This window comes from Cebus imitator, unplaced genomic scaffold (assembly GCF_001604975.1).
Source record: "Cebus imitator isolate Cc_AM_T3 unplaced genomic scaffold, Cebus_imitator-1.0 Scaffold42, whole genome shotgun sequence".
Taxonomy (NCBI): Eukaryota; Metazoa; Chordata; class Mammalia; order Primates; family Cebidae; genus Cebus; species Cebus imitator.
Genome location: NW_016107357.1, coordinates 6,520,654 through 6,543,322, shown reverse-complemented (window position 1 = coordinate 6,543,322; position 22,669 = coordinate 6,520,654). Strand labels below are relative to the sequence as shown.

Here is a 22,669-nt window from a genome sequence, read left to right as displayed (position 1 = left end):
TCACTCTGTCACCAGGCTGGAGTGCAGTGGTACGATCTCAGCTCACTGCAACCTCTGCCTCCCAGGTTCAAGCGATTCTCCTGCCTCAGCCTCCCGAGTAGCTGGGACTACAGGATCATGCCATCATGCTGGGCTAATATTTGTATTTTTAGTAGAGAAGGGGTTTACCATGTTGGCCAGGATGGTCTCGATCTCTTGACCTCATGATCCTCCCACCTTGGCCTCCCAAAGTGCTGGGATTACAGGCGTGAGCCACCGTGCCTGGCCTGGGGGTTTTTAAAATTACTTTTGTTTATTGATACCCTGTTCTGAAACCCAGTTCCTTTCCAGTCCTGTTTCCCAGCAAGCCTCAGTAGATCCCTTTCAGCCTTGAGGGAAAGTTCTCCTCCTCCCCATACGTGCCCCCAGCCCCAGAAACCCAAGCAGATGGGGTCGGTCCTGGAGGGGTTGTCCTTGGCTTTGTAAAGGAGTGGGTGACTGGAGAGAGGTTGGCTAAGGTCAGTTCCAAGTGAAGCACTGAGTTGGCCACATGAAACAGTGGCCTCAGCACCTTCCTGGCCCATAGGCAAACTGGGCAAAGAGCCCTCCTTTCTCTCCCAGATCACAGTACGTCCTAGCACTGTCCCTGTCCCCAACCCCCATGTCTCCTTACTGAGGGTGCTAATGGTGCATGTGTTCTTTTTCCAATAGGCTCAATGGTTGTTATGAGGCTCTTGCTGGAGGTTCCACAGTGGAGGGGTTTGAGGACTTCACAGGTGGCATCTCTGAGTTTTATGACCTGAAGAAGCCACCGGCCAATCTGTATCAGATCATCCGGAAGGCCCTCCGTGCAGGGTCTCTGCTGGGCTGCTCCATTGATGTGAGCCACGTGGCTTCTGCGCTGCCTCTTTCCTTGCCACTGCCACCCCTTGTATGGTAGGGAAGGAATGAGACAGGGGAGAGAGGCCTAGGAAGGCTTTGGGTCAGAGCAGAGTCTAGGTCTGTAGGGGCTGGTGAAGACCTAACTAGTGGGTAGGAAACAGGGTTAGTTGCATTGCAGGAGCCCCAATTTCCCTCCTGCTGTTAGAGCCCTTCAGCACTGCTGGAATGGCCCTAGGAACATAGCCTAGGATCCCTGGGTCCTCGGCCTCACATTTGCTACCTCCCTTTTGCTAAATAACCTTGAGGTTTTGGAAAACAAATGTGATGACTGATGATACCTGATGGATCTTGAGATCCCTGAAGAAAAGAGAAGAAGTTCTGAAACCAGAGGCTGTGGCCGGACAGGAGGCTGAGCTGTGTGCATTTCCAAGGTGGCTGTGGAAACCAGAGGCTGGAGGCCCCCAGCCCTGAGGCCCTGTCGCCACGTCAGGCTCCTGTGGCCAGCTGCCCTCCGGCTGCTCTGTCTTCCTCTCTTGTCCTTACCTGGTGATTTTAGAAATGCAAACCACAAAGTGAGAAGATTCTCCCTTTCTCCTCTCTCTGCAAACCCCAGCAGGAGACATGTGTTGTTGGCGGAGGGATGGTGTGGGGCATGGGGGAGGGGTGCTGGGGAAATGGGAAAGATCATAAGGAGCCGCTCAGGGAGAACCTTGGAGGACTGGGGCCCGTCCAGAACCGGCAGCGTGGAGAATTAGTCTTCTTCAGGCAGCCAGGGGCACTCTCAGAGAATAAATGACTTCCCAGTTTCTTGGTGGCATTTTGAAGGCTGGTAACTTGTCTTCCAGGCTTGGCAGGCACCCACACTGGCCTGGAACTGCAGGCCTAATTAAAGAGGGAGTCTGGATGGAGGTGACTCTATTTACCTGAGGTTCATTGCCATGCCTGCACCCCCTGTGGCTGTGAAGTATGTCCTTGGAAAGCATCCGGACAGCCCCTAAGAGGTCAGGGTCAGCCACTCTGAGTAGACTTTCTCCTCTACCCAGGTCTCCAGTGCAGCTGAAGCAGAAGCCATCACCAGCCAGAAGTTGGTTAAGAGTCACGCGTACTCTGTCACTGGAGTCGAAGAGGTAAAATTGGGCAGGAGGAAGGGGAAGGTAACGTGATAATATTTCCATGAATCCAAGCCATCTTGGCAGGAGGAAAGAGGTGATTAATACTAGAAGGTTTGGAATTGGCTTTTGAGCTTCACCACCATGTTGGGGTACACTCTCTGCCGGCATAGAACCCCTGACACCACAGATGTGCATTAGCTCTTGCTCATTCGAACAGCTCTTCGGGCCAGGTGCAGTGGCTCATGCCCGTAATCCCAGTACTTTGGGAGGCCGAGGTGGGAAGATTAATTGAGGCCAGGAGTTCAAGACCATTCCTGGGCAACACAGTAAGACATCGCTACAAAAATTTTTTTTCGAAAGAAGGAAAAACAACAACAAAAAAAGAAGGGCTCTTCTGACTCATCCTCACCTGAAGATGGACAACATAACCTCTCTGAGCTTTTGCTCAATAGGTTCTAACTAAATGCAAGCCCTCTTCTTAGATGAGGCCAGGAAAACTGTAGAGATTGTCAGTTAGATTCTGCAGACATTCCAAAAAATATGTTTGTATGGGCAAAACAGTGGGAACTCACAGAATTCCAAAAAGGGAAAGGGGGCAGTAGTCACAACTTTTTGGGTAGGGTATAGTAATGGAAGGACATGCAAGTATTCCTCACTCTCCAACCCATGGAGAAAACATGGGCTATACTATTCATTATTTTTATTTCCTGCATTGTGTCAGCTTTCAAAAAGGATTTTAGGTGAATTACAATTATTTTATTTTTATTTTATTATTTATTTATTTAGAGACAGGGTCTTGCTCCATTGCCCAGGCTGGACTGCAGTTACATGATGTTGGCACATGGCCACCTCGACCTCCTAGGCTCAAGTGATCCTCCTGCTTCAGCCTCCCGAGTGGCTGGGACTATAGGCAAGCGCCATCATGTCTGGCTAATTATTTATTTATTTTTTAATTTTCGTAGAGATAGAGTCTCTCTATGTTGCCCAGGCTGGTCTTGAACTCCTGGGCTCAAGCCGCCCTCCTGCCTTGGCCTCCCAAAGTGCTGAAATTACAGGTGTGAGCCACCCTGCCCAATTTTACCATTCAAAGAACAGACACAATAAAACCATACAACTCTGGTAAAATACATCAGTCCAGGCTGAAGACAGTGCTATAATTGAGAAATTAATTTTGCTTTGGGTTTCCCAAAGGCCAAGGCAGAAAGTGAAATGCAATGAATGTCCCACCTCTTGTTCTTTATTCAAGTGAAATAGGCCAGGTATGGTAGTGCATGCCTGTAGACCCAGCGACATAGGAGGATGAGGTGGGAGGATTGCTTGAGCCTGGAAGGTTGAGCCTGCAGTGACTGCACTGCTTCACTCCCGCCTAAGCTGCAGAGAGAGGCCCTGTCTCATAAATAAATACATAAATCAATAGAGTTAAATGAAATAGATGTTCATAACAGGTGTTTGTGTTTCATAAATATACTATTTTTTTTTGAGACAGAGTCTCACTGTCGTTAGCCTGGAGTGCAGTGGCATGCAACCTTCAGCTCCCTGGTTCAAACTGCCCCTGCCTCAGTTTTCCGAGTAACTGGGATTACAGGCATGAGCCACCACAACCAGCTAATTTTTTTGTATTTTTAGTAGAGATGGGGTTTCACCATGTTGGCCAGGATGGTCTCCATCTCCTGACCTCTCAATCTGCCCACCTTGGGCTCCCAAAGTGCTGGGATTACAGGCCTGAGCCACTGCGTCTGACCCAAATATGCTCTTTAATGAAGTTAATCTCATAAATGGGAATTGAACATATATATGTAAACATTGGGCGAGGCAAGTTGGGGAATACACAGGAAATGAAGGCAATGAAGACCTAACAGTCTACCCAGTTCATGTGTGCATGTGTGAATGTAAGTGTTTGTGCAGGGGTGCAAGGGCCTTATACTTGTGTGTTCAATAAATATGGGAAAGTGGTATATGTGGATTTAGGGGTATGGGCTTTGGAGACAGACTGCCTGCGTTCCCCGCCTGCATTCACCACTTACTAACTAGATAATTATGGATAACATAACTTCTCTAAGTCTCAGATTTTTGTGCTATGAAATGAAGATAGCTCTGTATCTTAGAATTGCCGTGAGAGTTAAGTGAGGCAATAACACATCTTAAACACTTAGCACAAGACCTCGTCTATAGTGCCTGCTCAATAAATGTTAACTGCCGTGCTTTGGTGTTTGTTTGGAGGGCATTTTTTTTATCCTTAGATCTCATGTATTAAGAGCTTAGTCAATCTTAGTCAACTATAAAAATCTAAATCCGAGTTAAAGCAGACATAAACCTGTTTTGGGGCTAGACTCACTCTTCATTTATTCAAACAAATTATGAAAAATAGAGCACTTGGCCAAAGCCTGAAAAGATGCGTTAAAGGAAAATAAAAATGTGGTCCTTTAGGGACGTTTGAAAACTTTAATGCAGATCCTCTCAGGTGCGGACATAAGTGCAAGGCAACTGGAACACAGTGCTTCAGCCACTTTTCTGTGTATGGAATTTGCAGGTGGATTTCCAGGGGTGTCCAGAGAAGCTGATCAGACTCAGGAATCCATGGGGTGAAGTGGAGTGGTCAGGAGCCTGGAGCGACGAGTAGGTTCTTTCCCCGCTTCTCCAATCCTATCTTCCTCTGCGGAAGGGTGTCGTGTAAAGCACACGGTAATGAGATCGATGTCACAGTGAGTTCAGCAGCACGTCCTGTCTGCAAATCACATGGCGTGTTCAGAAAAGAGTATTACATGCATCCAGGCTGGGAAAAGCAAAATAAAAACCACTGGGCTGTAGGCTTCTATTCTGGCTTTCTGCTTTGGCATTTGAAAGTTTGGCAGTTCTGTCGAATTTTGCTTCGTGCTGAAAGGTTTTTGTGTTTTCTACCCACCACACTGTGCTGGTCCAAAGGTCAAATCGATCATTCACAGTCTGTTTCTTTCCACTCCACAAACACTGGACACTCTGACAAAGGCCAAACCCCTCAGCACCAAGAAGAAACAAGGATGCTGAGAAAATGAAATTTGACCCTAGGAGCCTTAGGCCCCCGGCAGCAGTGATGAATGAGGCAGCTGCGCTCGCTCATGCCCTGGGCAGGTTTGATCATTGACTGGAGAGACTCCTCTCGGGCAGGTCTCTCTGCTGATGAGGGGAAGCTGGTCAGAGGTGGTGATGTCCCAGGACAGCTGTGCCCTGGAATCCATGTCCGCATGGTGCAGGAGGATGGAAAGCATGGGGTGGTTTCTGTCCAGTGAGCACAGCTGGCTCGGGGGAGGCAGGCTAGTGTTGTGGAGGACTTAGAATTAGCCAGTCTCGGCCAGATATGGTGGCTCACACCTGTAATCCTAGCACTTTGGGATGCTGAGGTGGATGGATCAGTTGAGGTCAGGAGTTCGAGACCAGCCTGGCCAACATGGTGAAACCCCGTCTCTACTAAAAGTACAAAATTAGCTGGAAATTGCTTGAACCTGGGAGGTGGAGGTTGCAGTGAGCCAAGATTGTGCCACTGCATTCCAGCCTAGGTAACAGAGCAAGACTTCGTCTCAAAATAATAATATAATAATAATAATAATAATAATAATAATAAGAAGCAGCAGCCAGTCTTGTGGACAAAGAACCACCAGAAATGAAAATGGTAACAATAATGCCTCTTCCAATACATTCTTAATCCTTGAGTGCTGTCGGTACTCTGTGATGCCACCAGGGCTTTCGAAGGGGTCGTTGCCACATTTAAACATAGCATCATGACGCTCATGACTGCACAGAGCTGCAGTAACTCCCTTCAGGGTTGTGTCATGAAGAAACACGTGTCTCTAGGGCCACGCATGAGCCTCCTGTAGGAAGGATTTTTCATTCTTACCAGCAGCCATTTACTGAGCTATTCAAAGGGTTTGTTTGACTTTCTCTCCTTCGCCTGAGCACCCGCTTTTTAGCAGGTGGGAGGTGGTGACTGTCAAGCTGGAGACACAGCCTGGGATATTTATATATATCAGCTGTTGGAGAAAGAGGATGCTGAATCTCTAAGGCGACACCCCTAAGCTCAGCCCAGTGATTAGTGAGATTTTACTTAAAAAAAAAAAACCAAAAGTTAAAAAAAAAAACAATTAGAATAATAGGTCAGATCTAGAATTCTCCAACTCCTGCCCTAATCTTTGTTTATAACAGGCACATTCTGAGATGTGGTTTTAATCAAACTAATGTTTCAATGAATTGAAGAGGCCCTGGGAACTCTCCTGCTGAATCCTGGGTTCTTTTTTTTTTGAGACGGAGTTTCGCTCTTGTTACCCAGGCTGGAGTGCAATGGCGCGATCTCGGCTCACCGCAACCTCCGCCTCCTGGGTTCAGGCAATTCTCCTGCCTCAGCCTCCTGAGTAGCTGGGATTACAGGCACGAGCCACCATGCCCAGCTAATTTTTTGTATTTTTAGTAGAGACGGGGTTTCACCGTGTTGACCAGGATGGTCTCGATCTCTTGACCTCGTGATCCACCCGCCTCGGCCTCCCAAAGTGCTGGGATTACAGGCTTGAGCCACCGCACCCGGCCCGAATCCTGGGTTCTTAAAGCCTAGCTTGGAGGGAGAGGCTGGGCTGGAGTGTGCCCCGGCTCTTATGCTGGGGAGAGAAGGTGCTTAGGTTTTGCTGAAGATATTCAGGGCAGCATTTTTTTTTAAAGATGGATCTTGATACTGCTTTGTTACTTGGACATCACATACATATTTCAGGAAAACGTAACTTTGTAAAGGTCAGGAAGCTGGAGATGGAATTCGAACAATGTGCATGGATATTGTCCTAGAAAGGCCACCAGCAGGAGGTCTTACAGGGTGACGTTACTTCAGGGAAATTGCCGTCAAACTGGGCTGGATTCTCGTTCTTGCAGGTGTGAGGAAGTGAACCATGTCTGTGTACCCAGAGCTGGTTAGATTCTGTCAGTATATTCAACCCAGACTGCTGGATAAGCCAGAGGGACAAGTGACTAATAGGTACTGAGGGCATGCCTTTCTTGTGACAAGAACTCATCCACGTCCTCTCCTGGGCCTCCCCGTTCCTGGAACAGGGGCCTGGGAGTCTTAATTAGAAATGTGACATTCGCCTAGAGAGTAAAAATAATGTTTCAGTCATAATGTTCATGTCGCATGTTCAAGGCCACCCTGCTAGTGCCCATGGAGTCCGTGTCCCGGATCTGTCTGTGTCCCTTCCCCAGGCAGTGTGCTCGCCCACACTTTGCACCCTGCCTTTCTCTCTGCCTGCGGTGCTTTTGCTATTCTGTTTCTGGCTCTTAGGGGAAGCTTAGCTTCAGTAAACAGCTTGCCCTGTGTGTAGAACCTCTCAGGAGTGACCACCTCTGCTTGTTTGCCCCTCAGTGCACCAGAATGGAATCACATAGACCCCCGGCAGAAGGAAGAGCTGGAAAAGAAAGTGGAGGATGGCGAATTCTGGTGAGAAAGTTTTCTGCTCAAGTGCTGTGCCCTTGGTGATGGGTCCCTTTTCAGTTCTGATGTGGATGCAGCCAGTCTCTAGGTCTTCCAGGAGGGTGACATGGTTCCTGACCATGGTGAATTCATTCTTCTCCTCCTTTTGTCCTGGTATAATTCCACCTCTATATCAGCACGTCTAAAGCACTGAATTCATGATATCTGGGCCCTCAACCTGGGTTAGCTATCAGCCTGTCTTTCTCAGTTCTATTATCTTTCCAGTGAACCAAGAGCACTGTTTCTATCCCTTTAAGCTAACATTAACCCACCATCAATATGGGATAACTTTCTTTGCTAGTGAGCTAAGGAAGATAATAAGGATATTCCTTGAATATGGTACGGCTTAGCTGGACATCACTCAGAATTAAACAGAAAGAAACCTCTTGTGAGCTTAAGGTGAACCCAATCTAAAGGTGGAGGCTTTGTTCAGATGACCTCCTGGGGTCTTTTGCAGTTTACAGTTCAGATGCTTTGCTTGCTTGGTGAGATATGTGAGGAGGGCTCCCTGTAAGAACCAAGAAGCTAGCAATAGTGATGACTGTGGACTGTTGTCTCTGCATATTTGTATCAGTGGGCTGTAGAAAAGATCAAGCTAGCCCACGGTCCCTAGGGCCTGTGCCATGGCTCCTTCCCGTGCCAGGTATGTGTGCCTTCAATCACCTTTCCAGCCCAGCCCTCTTCACAGAGAGCCCTCTGGTGCCTTTGCCCCCAGGATGTCATTTTCAGATTTCTTGAGGCAATTCTCTCGGTTGGAGATCTGCAACCTGTCCCCGGACTCTCTGAGCAGCGAGGAGGTGCACAAATGGAGCCTGGTCCTGTTCAATGGCCGCTGGACCCGGGGCTCCACAGCCGGGGGCTGCCAGAACTACCCAGGTAAGGTGAACGGCTGTCTTGGCCCAACCTCCTCCGGCTTATCCTCCTTGAGCTGGGTCACTTTATATATTTTTTTGTTGGTATTTTATGTGTCTATTTTGAGATAGGGCCTTGCTCTGTTGCCCAGGTTGGAGTATAGTGGTGCGATCTCTGCTCACTGCAACCTCCACCTTCTGGGCTCAAGTGACCCTCCCACCTCAGCCTCCTAAGTAGCTGGGACCACAGGCACATGCCACCATGCCTGGCTAATTAAAACAAATTTTTTTTGTAGAGACAGGATCTCACCATGTTGCCCAGGCTGGTCTTGAACTCCTAGGCTCAAGCAATCTACTCACCTTGGCCTCCCAATGTTCTGGGATTACAGTTGTAAGCCGCTGTGTCCGGCCCTATATGTTCATCTTTGGAGCCTTTGGACTTTGTTCTTTGACTCCTGGGACCCTCCGGAGGCCCTGCTTCTCCCTGGGGCTTGGAGGCCAGGGTTGCGAGGGTGGGCGGTAGCCCTGCAGCTGCTCAGCTGAGGCCTGAACGGCGTATTCAAACCATCCCTGCTTCACTCCCCCTGCCCTAAGGACATGCTTACCACACTAACCCCACTCTTGGCACCTCACGCTAAGGCCTCCTGTTCTTCCCTTGGGCTTTCACCCCTTCCTCCCTGCTCCCCCTACCCAGTTGGCTAACAGTCATCCCGCTGAGCCCTGGGACAGAGTGGCTGATGGTGCGCTAGGGGAGCACAGGGACAACATCTGCCTTTTCAATAGACTAATAGACTGCATCCATGAGATCTGCTGTTTCACTGTGCGTTTGTGCCTAAGTTGGCAGTGGAGGAGCAAAGCCAGCATGGGCCGTGATGGCCACTCATAGGGCATGCATGTCACGGGGACTCAGTCCCTGGTAGAGATAGTCTGGCGCAAAGCATGGCCTCTGCACTAACTTCGGGTCCTCATCTGATGAAAGGTGGGAAGCTTTCCTGGCTCAAAGAAGATCACTAATGTGTCCCTGTGTAGGCTCCTCCTAGGATGAATCAGCTGAGGCAGCACCTGATGAAGAAACTTGGGAAAACTGCCCCACATCTCTAAGGAGAAATGAAGAAAAGCAAAACCTGCTCTCTCTACTTTTCACCTCCCGCTCCCCATGCTCCCTGCCTGGTTTGCTATTGATGTGTTGATTGACTTTAGACTGTAAGCATATGGGGCAGGGCCAGTCACTTCTCATGACAGAGCTCACTGCAGGGCTGTGCTCACTGCTGGGGAAGCAGCATTAGAGTAAAACCCCACCTGGGTACAGTGCTGGGTCTTGACAAGTTCTCTCTTCTTCCATCGCCCATCCAACCCAAAGATCTCAGTTCAGGCAGCTGTGACCAGAGTCCGGATCAGAGAGGAAGGAGGGGGGTTCACATCCTGCCCTCATTGCTTGATTTGACATCTGTGAGACCCTGGGAAGGGCGTTTCCCTCTTCTGAGCTTCAGTTTCCTAATCCTCCAGATGGGGTTCGACCTCCCAACCTTACCGGGTCACAGTGAGCACTGGAACACAGAGTGTGTAGAGAAGCACTTTGTGAACTGTGTAGCATTATATAAATGGGATGTATTTTTTTTTATGGCCCATTCTCTTCCTCCAGTACTGTTAAGGAGTAAACAAAAAATGTAGGGATTGCAGTAATGTTGCATTTGGGAGAAATTAAAATATGCTCACCATTAGCAAGCTCTTAGAAAATGTGTAGGAAATTTGCATGGATCATTTTGGGAGCTCAGAACTGTAGGGGGTACCCAAGGTATCTGCATGCACCAAATCACAATCCCATCTGTGCCACCAAGTAGCTGTCAGGAAGAGATGGATTGTTCCTGCCCTTTGGTAATGATGGAAATATAGGCGATTACAGATTTTTTTCTGTCTCCTCTGGAATCTACAGATATCTGGCCTTAAAATCCATGCATGTGTGCCCTAAAACAAAAACAAAAACTGGAAGTGGGGATTCTGGGAGGGTGGAATTGAGTGAGTAATCCTACTGTAAAGACAAATGACCATCAATGGCTCTTCGTCACCTGTGAATGCCTTGTAATTTTTCAAGTGAGACTCTCCTTCAAAGGACGTGAGAAAAAGTCCCACGCCCTTCCACTTCTTTTTTCCTCCAAGACACAACATTATTGAAATTCTTGAGGCCCTAGTGTGGAGACACCTGTCAGGAATGTCTTCTGCAATTATGCGCTGCCACTGGACTCTGCCATAGACTTGCTGCGTGTCCTTGGATGATCGTTTTGACCTCTCTGTGTCTTGGCTTGTGTAGTTACTATTATGAGAGATTTTTTAAAAGCCATCTTTGAAATGAAGGGTTTTTTTTTCAATAGTCATAGGTGGTGTAGCAGGACTGCTTCTTAATTGCCAATTGTAATTCCTCATGCATTATTAAATGACTTTCTCTTGAAGGAAGTGTGTCTCGTCAGTGGATTACAACACTGAAGCCATCCTGTGAGGCCCCTGGGGTGATGGACAGCAGATTAGTTCTCGGGTACTGCAGGCTGTGCTCTGCAGCTGGGGCCCTCTCAGAGGGAGAACAGGTGTCAATCAGAAGGCAAGAGCAGGTGTCTTTATAGTGTCAGGCAGAGACCTCCTTGGTAGCTAGTCTCTTCTGGGACTTCCTCCTCTTCTGTCCTGGGGACCTGCTTTTTACCCAGAGATCTTCCTTCCTCCAGAAGGTGGGTTTACCTTCACAGGTCAAGTGCTGAGAGCAAGGTGATGTTAAGTCTTTCCCCAGGAAGTCTTGGAGGCAGTGCTGCCCAATGTAGCCCTTGGATCGGGGATCCTGAATATTAATCCTACTGTAAAGAAAAGTGATCAGTCAAGCACTTCTGGGCTCCTGGTTGATCAAATGGACAAGGACACATTTCCAAAGGCGATGGGATCTGTCTGTGTGTGTCTGGATGCATAGGGGAGGTGGGAGGAAATGCCTGAACACCTGGCAAAGAACACGTTCTGAGCCCTGCCTACTAGGCAGAGTTTGGACAGAGCCGCGCATTCATTAGGATGATCAAGGTTCTTCCTTTTACTTTATTCTTCTTCATCTCCTCACCTGCTACATGGGGAACCACCACTACCTGGGTGACTTCCAGCCACTTACTGGACCAATCCCCAGTTCAAAATCCATTTGGATGAAGTGGATGAGGACCAGGAGGAGAGCATCGGTGAACCCTGCTGTACCATGTTGTTGGGTCTGATGCAGAAAAATCGCAGGCGACAGAAGAGGATGGGACAGGGCATGCTTAGCATCGGCTATGCCGTCTACCAGGTACTGCTGGGCTGGGTTTGTCCCTCATTACATGCTTGATGTTTTGGGGCTGGATATCTGATCTTGGCTAGTCATCACAGCACATTTTTCCTATTGCTTTAGTATTTCTAATCGAGAAGTGTTCTTGCTCCCCTATATACCTCTTCCAATGGCCTTACTGAGGCCTGAATTCCACAATTAGAAATTCATTCCTATGGCTTAAGTCTCTGCTGTTAACACTGAGATGTGTAATACCTTAACCTTTGCCTGTACATATGTTCATTAGACTCTTTTCCAAGTACAGGCTTCCCCAGAGACAAGAGTCAAGAACATGGGGGCATAAGGCACTTGAGGTGACACGAGGAGGAGGAGGGGCATCACTGAATCAGGGAAGGAGGCTGGATATGGAAGCCAAAGACAACTCTTCCCTGGGAGGCCTTGAGACACTTGGAGCACACAGGGCCTGAGCTGGGGTGATGGAAACCACGTGCCTGCTTTCAGTTCTGGTGTTTCTGGACTCAGGAGCACAGCCGGCTCTGGGCTCACGCTGCAGTCCCTGGCTCAATGTGCCAGTTTGCCTGGCAGCCACCCCTCTGCAGACTTAACAGCTTCACAGATAGGTTAAAGTAAGACCTTTGTGTCTTAACAAGTCTAGCCAGAAACAAATAGAAATTCACTTTTTTATACAGGCAAAGACTCCTTATAACAAATTCCAGAGGGGCTCATGGTGGTTGTTTTTAAACCAATTTTGTTAAAAGAATTTCTTGGGAAAAATGCAATTCTAATCGGGAAGACCAAGAGCTGGCTAGAGGCCCAATATCTCAGTATAAATTAATGTATGTAAAAAATATTGTAATAAGAAACCAGTAAGGAAATAGTGCAATTTTCAAGATCCTATCCATAACCACCCCCCCCCCCCCATATATTTCTCATATTCTGGAACTTAGGGCTCTAGAGTTTAGGGTGTATGTGTGTATGCCTGCACATGCACGAGCATGCGAGTATATTTTATGCTGAAGAATGGGTGTTGGAAAAAAATTGCTAATTGATGGCAGGTGAAAGGAATTGCAAATAAATAAGCTCCCATTCTACTCCAGCTTAGGTCTTTCATCTCCACCTAGAATCTAAGTAGCACAAAGCCAGACTCTCTTTGCAGAGCCAAAAATCTGATTTGGCACTTAGTATATGCATATGAATTCAACAAACTTTAATGTGCACCTGTTATGTGCCGGATGCTGTGCTGAAAGTTGAGGACATGGTGGAATATACTGTCCTCGAGGTGCTCACAATCTGAAGTGGAAAGTCAGATGCACAGTCAACTGGCAAAAGAGAAAGTCAGATTTGCTGTAATGGGGACCAGACACAGTTGGGTTGGGGTCACCTCAGCTTCCTGGAGGAGGAGATTTTGATGGGAACTTTGAAAGATGAGCTGGATTTCAAGGGAGAGCATTCCAGCCAGGAGGACATTTCTTGAGAGCTTGAAAGTTAAGTGGTGGTTTTGGAGAGTTGATAGTATGTGGGCATGACTACTGAGTGGGCTCCTCAGTCCTTCATCCATTAGTCCAACTATTTTTTTTTTTTTTTTATTTTTTGAGATGGAGTCTCACTGTGTCCCCCAAGCTAGAGTGCAGTGGTATGATTTCAGCTCACTGAAACCTCCATCTCCTCGGTTCAAGCGATTCTCCTTCCTCAGCCTCTTGAGTAGCTAGGATTACAGGTGTGCGCCACCACGTCTGGCTAATTTTTGCATTGCTGGCCAGGCTGGTCTCAAACTCCTGACCTCAGGTGATCTGTCTGCCTTGGCCTCCCAAAGTGCTGGGATTATAGGCATGAGCCACTGGGCCCAGCCAGGCCTACATTATATAACCAGACCAACAAAGCATTCTTTCAAAAGGACTGAAATAACTTTGTGTGGCATGACATTTGCACTCATAAATAATATATAAAGCATATCAGTTTTCAGTCATCAAATTACAGTTGGTTATAAAATATTCCAGTGTATGTGATCTGTGGTCCTTCTTCATATGGCCACAGGCATATAATTTAGAGCATGACATCCATAAGTGAAAGCAGCTTGAAAGTCAGGCGGAGAGGGTATCAGGAGTAGCTGGGCTTATAGGGAGTAGCTGGAGTTGCAGGGGTGGGTGCCATATTCTTATTGCTGTATCTCCCTCCTCTTGCTTTAATTGGAGTTTGGGTTGAAGTTGAAAAACTGCCACTCACTGAGAACAGTCAGGCTCCTCTAAAGGCTAAAGAGCCCTCCTTGTCTGGCCTCCTCTCTCTCCCCTTTATCTTCCTGTGGTGATGACAGCTCCTGCAGGGTCAGCCTGTCATTTGCAGTCAGGATCCTGCATTTCAAAGATGACCATTTCTTTCCATCCACCCGTGGGCAGTGGCTAAGGCCTGCCCCCTTACCTTGCTGCTCTGGATTTGTACCACCAAGAGGCCCCACCTGCCTGGCTCAGTCCCTGCCATGTGATCTTGGCAGGGTGGATCTGGAGCATATTAATGGCAGCGGAGGTGGTCGAGTGGTTTATGGAAAGATGGCCAACATGGTGAGGAAAGCCCCTGCCAGGGGCGTGTAAAGGCTGTGGGGCCGGGAGCCGAGAGGAAGATACTTGTGAGGCCTCTGCATGGGTGATTTTGGTTTTATACTCAAAATTAGAGGAGCGGCCGTGACCTTGGACTCTTCTACCTCTGGTGCCAATGACACGTGAGGGCTCCTGAAGTGAGCCTGCCAGTGGCTCCAAATTTTCCCTAATATTGTCATTTCTCAGAGTTGTGGGCAGTTGGCCATAGACTTAAACCACAAACAATGGCTATCCTGGTCTTCTGGCTAAAAGGGCCTATGTGGAAGGGACAAAGGATGGAAAGGGACAAAGTGGGGGGTTTGAATCCTTTTCTTGAGCCTGGCATAGGAGCCCCAGGCATGGGGAGGCTCTAACTCTGGATGTGAGAGCTACTGTCTTGTGGGAGTCAACACTTCCAGCTGCATATAATAGAGTCCAGCTCAAGCTGGACTAGTGAAAAGTGTGTACCAGCTCATGAGACCAAAGCAAGGGAAGGAGATGGATGCTTGGGACTCGGGACTCGGAGGATGCCAGGATTCTTTCTCTCCACCTCTCCTCTCTAGTGCTGATGACATTGTGCTAGTCCAGATTTCTTCATTCCCTAATAACACCGGCATTAAGAAAGAAGCCCCTTCTGTTAGTTCCAATTCAGAAATCCCAGAGAAGTAAGTCTCTGATGGGCTCAGCTTAGGTCACGTGCCTGTTCTCGGCCCATGTTACCATAGCCAAGGGCAGAATAAACTATGGCTCAGGTCGAGTGAGATTCCCCCAATCTGGTCAAGCTCTTGATCTGGGACGCCAGGTCCAGAAGTCTCTAAGAAGAGATTAGCTCTCATTGAAACCCCAAGGCTATTACTCCTGAAGAATTTGAGATCTTGGTAGATTCTATAACTAGAAAAGTAAGAAAGAAGAACCTAGAAATCTGGTGGGCCCCCACCAGATTTCTAGGATCCTGTTTACAGGCGACCTTGACATTCGTCAATTATGTTCCGGTTTCAGAAATGCTGACTGGTTTCTCACTTTAGCACAAACATCTTCCTCAGTGGCCCGGGACTGCACAGTCTGTTTGCAAGGCATGGGGTGGGAAGAAAAGGAGCCAAAGGAGGACCTTGGAGCTCTCAGGTGACCTGCTCTTTTCTTCTGCCCCACAGGTTCCCAAGGAGGTATGTGAGCACTGACAGAGTTCTTCCTTTGGTAAGAAATAGCTTGGCTGCCTTCAGGATGGGCAACCAGCACCATCTTTCCTGTGATAGAAGCTGGTTGTTCCACAGCTCTCACATGATCCAGTCATGAATCAAACCACACAAGTAGGCCGGTAGCTCTGAGAGTGGGTGAGGACCATCGCAAGTTCCATCTGTCAGGCCCTCATGGAAGGAACAGTGGTGACCTTTTCCCCCATGCCCCTGGTGGTCTGAACAATGCGATTCCAGTGGGCAGCCAGGCTTGAGAATCAGTGTTCTAACCGGGCTTCCTCCAGCTGGAGTCAGTTGCACTAATTATGTAGAGGTGTGTCCTCCCTGCTGCAGCTTTTCCCCAGTTCTTCTGGGTTTTCAAGCTTGGCTGGCCATGAAGCATGTGCCAACAAAGCCCAATTCATCAGCTCTAGTGTATGCCTTGGTCCAAGTCTGCAGACTGCTGGTCTACCTGCTCTTGGCTCACAAGTGCATGTTACTGATTACAGAGGGAACAGACAAGGAAGTGACTGATTTAGAGCAAATACCTCTTACTGATGCAGGACAGGTGAGCCCCCAAATTGGGGCTTAGCCTGGGAGGGTTCTTGGCTTCACCCAGGAAAAAATTCAAGGGCCAGCCAGTGGTATTTGACAGCAACTTTTATTGAAGTGGCAGTGTACAGCAGCAGCAGCAGAGGTCCTTGCAGAACAGGGCTACCTCATAGCCAGTGAGCCCAGAGTAGCCACTGAGAGGCAGTTCCACAGCCATATTCATACCAACTTTTAATTATATGCAAATTAGGGGGCAGATTATGCAGAAATTTCTAGAAAAAGAGTGTCAACATTTGGGTTGTCAGGTTGTTGCCATGGAAAAGGGCAGTAACATCTGGATGTTTCCATGGCAACAGTAAACTGATAGGGCACACTGGGGTGGGTATGTCTTATGGAGAGGTGCTTTCACCTCTTCCCTGTTTCCGCTAATGTTCCATCTGGTCCAGCGTCCTGCTGGGAGTTGAATCCCACCTCCTACCTCATTACTAATAGAAAATAATTAAAACCAAAGCTGAGTTAACTCTGGGTGATGGTAGTTCCCATCAGAAATACCCTATTTATATGAGTGAGAGGTGACGTGCCACACACTGGAGCTTTCTCCAGCAGCAGCTCACAGTGCCCTCAATATGTCACCCTAGATCCTGTGCTCTGCAAGTGCTGGGGGCCTTCAGGACAACAGTTGTCAAACTTAGAATGTGCTTCTGAATCCCCTAGAGGGCTTGTTAAAGCATAGATTTTTGGGCCCCACTCCTGGAGTTTCTGATTCTTTCTGTCTAGGGTGGGGCCTGAGAATTTGCATTCTGACAAGTTACACTGGGGTGCTCCTGCTGATCCTGACCCCGTACTGAGAACCACCCTTAGTTAAACCTGCCCAACCTCCATCCTGTCTCTTTGAGCTGAGTTATGTCAAGGGCAGATGTGGGGGCCAGGGACCTTGTGGTACTTGCTTACTTGGGGTGCCTGGTAGGACAGTCTTACCCAGATCATGCCTCAGTGTCCTCCAATTCCCACCCTGGCCTCCCAAACAGGACTTCTCTAAACTGATCCACCCCTGGATTCTTGCTGGAACTCAGTTTGCCCCTTTCCCAACCCAAAGCAAATTAGAGTTGCTTCCCTCCTTCACTTCTCCCAAGTGCCCTGTCTCCTGAGTGCCTCCTCCTGCCAGTGGCCTGTCTCCTTTCCTTGCTACCATCAGGGATGGCAAGAATGCCCTTTAACACATGACATGCAGACCTTAGGCATGTCCTCTCTGGCCACATCTCCAGCATTCTCCTGCCCACAGTGTAAGCATTTTTAGGAAGAATCTCAAGGACTGTGGCCGCCCTGGTGGTGAGGTCAGTGCGGACTGCCCAGGCTGTTTGTGGAGTCCTGGCTAGGGTAGTGGGAGCAGGTGATCTGCTTCCTTCTTTGCTTAGATTTGTGGTCCAAAGAGGGTCTGATGACCATGACTGAACACTGTCCACTCTAGGGTAGACATTCCAGCTCCAGGTCACTCAGAAGTTACAGTCCTTGCAGCGTATCAGCACCTGGCCTCTGTCACAGGCATTTTGATGAAGATTGATCGTAAAGACACAGTGCTGTGGGAGGCTTAATTACAGCAATAATAATGTTGGCATCTGTGTTTTGGAAGCACTCTGTGGTCACTGATTAGCCTGTGTCATGCACCAACAGCCTCCCACCTCCCCACAACAAATAAGTGGGTCATGGCGAGCACTGTCACCTGTCGAGGAGAGCCAAGGCCCTGGGGAGGCCAGGGAACCCCAGACTAGGCCTAGCTGTGGCCACCCCTTCTGCCTGCCTTTTTTAGAGCTGCCTCCCCAGCTCCCAGCCTGAACTTCCTAGTCTCTTTCAGAGCAGTTTTCCCAGACAGTCAAAGGTGAGCAAGTTTTTCTGGCAGCTTTTGCTTGAGGACTAGGATTTAAGCTCTTTTCTCCAGCCTTGGGCCTGTACCGGGAAGGCCAATGCCGCATTCCCAGGGACAGCAGCAGAATAAAAGCGCCTGTTGGATTCAAGGGGAAAATATCCAGAGAGAAGCTGAGCGCACACTAGAGACACTGCTGCTCAGCCTTCGTTTAACTGGGGAGGCCCAGAGGTCAAGGTCACACAGTCGAGATCAATGCCTCAAACAGGGCCTGGGGCCCAGAAGGCACTCAAAATACACTTGATGATTGACATACAGTGAGTTCACAACAGAATCGGTGGCCTCCTGATTCTTAGTGCAATGGCAAAAATCAATAATTCCTAAATCAGCATGATAAAGCTGAACTCTCGGGCTCTCATCTTCCAGGATTTAACAAGAAATTGACTCTGCCTGTTGTTTTATGCAGCTGGAGAGTCACACGGACACACATCTGGGCCGGGATTTCTTCCTTAGCCACCAGCCCTCAGCCCGCACCAGCACCTACGTCAATCTGCGGGAGGTCTCGGGCCGGGCCCGGCTGCCCCCTGGGGAGTACCTGGTGGTGCCATCCACTTTCGAGCCCTTCAAAGATGGCGAGTTCTGCTTGAGAGTGTTCTCGGAGAAGAAGGCCCAGGCCCTGTGCGTCCCCTTCCCTCCGTGGTGGGGAACGTTTGTCTGGGCCCATGACGGGAAATGGCCCCATGCAGGTGTAGGACCCACCCCAGCTCCCAGTTCATGTTCCCAGAAGAAATGTGTAAGACACCACAAGGCCAAAGGGCTCTTCACTGGGTGTCCCCCTCCTACCCCTCCACCTTGCTCTATAGGTCAAGGAGAGAAAGGGCACCAGGAGACCAGCAGCGGCCCGGACTGGGGCTCCCACCTTGCAGGAGGAGCATGTGAGGCCGAGAGTGGGACCTGGACCAGAGCACCCCTCCCCTTACACACATGCCCATATACACACCACACAAACACATGCACACCGCGTGCCACAGATACACACACCACCTACCACACACATACACTACACATATGCATACCACACACATACACATACCACACGCCACACAAATGTGCACCATATGCCACATATATACACCACACACATACATACCACACACATACGCCACACACATACATACCACACACATACACCACACACACACATACCACACACATACACCACTCACACACCATGTATATACACACCACACACATGCCCTGCATACATTTACACCACATGCCACATATATACACCACATACACATACATAGCACACACACTCTCCACACACACACATATACACCACACATGCTCCACTCGCACACATCATGTACACGCCACACACATATACTTATCACCCATACCACCTATGCACACATACATACCACATACCACACATCTAAACCACACACATACTCCACTCACGTATACCACACATACACCACACATACCATGCACACACACCACACATGCAAACCACACAGCATACAAATATACCACACACACACCATACATACACACCACACACACCACACACAACATGCACACATCAGGTATATACCACATGTACACACCATGTACATACAACATACCATGATACACACACACCATGTACACACACTACACACCAGTCATACACTACACACTACCACCAGTCATACACCATACACTGTACACATGCCACTTATATATACACCATGCACATGTATACGCCACACACCACACACACATGAACACCATGTATTACATATCACATCACATTCTACACACACCATATACACTACGCATACACACCACACATATACAGCATAAACACGACACTTACACCACACACACAGCCCACATACTACAAACACATGCACACCACATATTACATACCACACACACCAAACATACCACACACCATCATACACACCGCACACATTACACATCTTACAGTACACACACAGTACACCCTCACACATACCATGTATATACCACACACACTCCACACAATCACACAGCACACACTCATACCACATATGCACTATACACATACCATTCACACACACCATGTACATATGATACACACACACATCACAGCACACATGACACCTATCCATACCTGCAAGGGCTGTGGGGTTGCTGGCTCAGTCTCCAGAGGACATTTCAACAGGGATCACTCTTCTGGGAATTCTCTCCCTACCTTTCTCCAGTTACCACTCTTCTCCTTGGGAGTGATCCATCAAGGGTGAACATTCTAGAATCCTTGAAGGGCCAATTGCACTTGCAAGCTATCGTCTCTGATGAAAAACTCAGGGTGGGGTGGAGGTTGAGGCGGCAAGGGGGAGGGATTCTGGTTAAATATTCTGTTTATGCAGTTTTTAGTAGGAAATTAAGTCTGGGGTGCGAGGCCAATCTCTCAGGATAGCCAAAGTCTTCCTAAAGGAACCCAGCCATTAGTTGTACTTTTTACTTCCTCATGTTTGGTTTCTTTCTTTCTTTGTATTTCAGAGAAGTTGGGGATGTGGTAGCTGGAAACCCACATGAGGTATGCAGTCTTTTTGTATGCCAAACTCTGACACTGTTGCATAGCAGTCATCCCAGGTTTCTTATTGATTCCTCAGAATTCTTTATATATTAAGGATGGTAACTTCTTCTTAGTTAGGGTCATAACATTTTCTAGTCCCCGTCTCTTCCTGATGAAGATGAGACAGAAGTAGCACTGGAACCCATGCTCTGTAATGTATCCCTATCCCCTGGTGGAGGTCTTAGCATCGTCTTCCACATTTGATAAGCAGGACCCATAGATAGAGCACCCAGTGTGCCTCAGCTGTTCTGTGCAGGAAAGAGCAGTCCATGGGAGAATAGATCCAGCCTCCTGCTCTTGGACTGACCTTCAGTCTTTTGGAGGACAAATGATGAAAGTATATGAGAAAGATGAAGAAAAGAACATGCTGGAAACCCATCTGAACTTGAGTATGTGTAGTACAAAGGGGTACTGGGGGAGTGCCTAGTCTGGGAAGGCCCCATGGAGGAGGTGAGTTCTGGGCAGATTTTGGAGGAAGAAATATGTGGGGTTTGACATGTGGGTTCACCGCCTCACTCCCTTTATGCCTCACTGTGTCTCCAATTTACTGTCCTTGCCCTCAGATGATGGGTGTTTCGGATGATGGGTATGTTGGGTGCCACTGCTCCCTGAGGGCCATGCTGTGTCTGTGGCCTGGGGTGGAGGGGGACCACCTTCATGAGGGCAGAGGCCCAGCTTCCACCCCTCTGTTCGGTCTACCCAACAGCACTGATGTGTCTCTGGTTGCAGATGCCACATGGAGTGCCCCCAGGTGCTGGGCTTGGCATCTTTGGCTGAATGGATGTGGGGGCAGACATATTCTGTGACTTGACATGTGTCAAATTTACAAGCTCGTGTTTCTGCCGATGCATGAGATAGTGCCAAATGAGAATCCATCTTGCCCTGGTGTTTTGTGGTGTGAGTTTATCAGACAGAAAATGCATGCCCCATGTCTGTTTTTTAAAATTCCAGTTAGTTTCTGAACTGGTGTGACTGCTTCCCTGGGCACTGTAGTTCAGCCAGTGGTCAGCAGCGCCCCCTGCCTGAAGTCGGTGGCAATTACTGGCGCCAGAGGCCATTCTGTGCTTGTGGTTCTTGGCGATCTGAGCCGGGCAGAATTTTCCTTCCTACCCCTCGACTCAGTTGCTGATGCCAGCTCAGCCTTCTCACTGTCCCCAGGAGGATTTATCACTCACTGTGGCATATCTTACTGTGGGTCCCAGGTATATTAGAAAGGCTGCAGTTTGCCAGTGTAGAGTATGGAGCTGAACCTGAATTCAGGTGCTAAGAATTATCCTCTCTCATTTTTTTGGTGGGGAGGGTAGGATTCTCCTAAATAGACCGAAACGGATGCTAAGCTCCCCTTGCACCAGGTTGGCAGGAGTTTAATCCTAGTCACTACTGGGGCTTTCGATCTCCACCTCCCATGATATTGGGGTTTTCTAAAGCCCCCAAGCAACAGGGAGTCTCTTCTGGTCATGGGTCCACATTGATCAGCTCACAGGTTTCTTTATAACTGACAGCTCTTGGACTTCTGTGGTCAGCATGAGGCCTGGAATCTTCAGTGAACTGGAGTCCTCAGGCCAGTCTTCTGAGGTACCAGGGCATGGCTATGGAGTCATTCAAGGGTTCCCATATCCCAAGATCCTCTGGACTTTCAATGTCTTCTTGGTCTCAGGGAAACCCTGATTTTTCTTTTTAGGGCACCACTGTGCTGTGACTGACACACACACACACACACACACCCTCCACCCCACACAGATAATGTCCTCAGGGGATGCAGGACTTTACAGAAGACAGGAAGAGCTATTGCTTTCAGGAACTTCCATTTTCCTCGTTGCAGAAATCTTCAAGTCATGGACAGCTGGACATTCAAAGAGCATAATCACCTGCTCTGAATGAGGGAAGGAGAAATTACAGAGTGAATAAACACACTCTTGGAATTTAGCCGTGTTCACTTTGAGCGGGGTTGTAAAGACACTGCCAACATGTAATATAAGGAATAACAAGAAGAACATAATTCCTTGCTTTTGCCATGCTGCCATACCATTTGCAAAGTGTTTTCATATAGATTGTATCAGAGAAATAGAAAATTCCACTATAATAAGTTTCTTGAGAACAAAAACTATGCCTTGTTCACCATTGCATTCAGACACAGGTTCTGAACAGTTCCCACCATGTGCCAGGTGTTCGGTAAATATTTTTTTGAATGAACAAATTGTGAAGCACCACATTTGCAACCATATACACATGTTCTCCTCATTCCCAGCGTCCAAACATTCCCTTGTGTGCAATGATACCCGCTAGAGACGGGGTGCCTGCTATGCACCTGTGTGTG

At 48.3% G+C, this 22,669-nt stretch overlaps 1 protein-coding gene across 3 annotated transcripts in view; it reads left to right on the top strand.

The window, feature by feature from the left end:
- The window catches only part of CAPN8 (calpain 8), an 82,876-nt gene that overhangs the window by 46,926 nt on the left and 13,281 nt on the right, over positions 1 to 22,669 (top strand). For all 3 annotated transcript variants that reach the window (XR_001824465.2, XM_037737720.1, XM_017526385.2), the window contains exons 5-13: positions 691 to 859; positions 1,905 to 1,988; positions 4,504 to 4,589; positions 7,345 to 7,419; positions 8,168 to 8,328; positions 11,435 to 11,610; positions 15,311 to 15,322; positions 18,211 to 18,422; positions 20,277 to 20,313. Coding sequence is in view for 2 of the 3 variants with exons in the window: in XM_037737720.1 (XP_037593648.1) it covers positions 691 to 859; positions 1,905 to 1,988; positions 4,504 to 4,589; positions 7,345 to 7,419; positions 8,168 to 8,328; positions 11,435 to 11,610; positions 15,311 to 15,322; positions 18,211 to 18,422; positions 20,277 to 20,313 (1,012 nt within the window). In the remaining variant the exon portion in view is untranslated. The remainder of the gene's footprint in view (positions 1 to 690; positions 860 to 1,904; positions 1,989 to 4,503; positions 4,590 to 7,344; positions 7,420 to 8,167; positions 8,329 to 11,434; positions 11,611 to 15,310; positions 15,323 to 18,210; positions 18,423 to 20,276; positions 20,314 to 22,669) is intronic.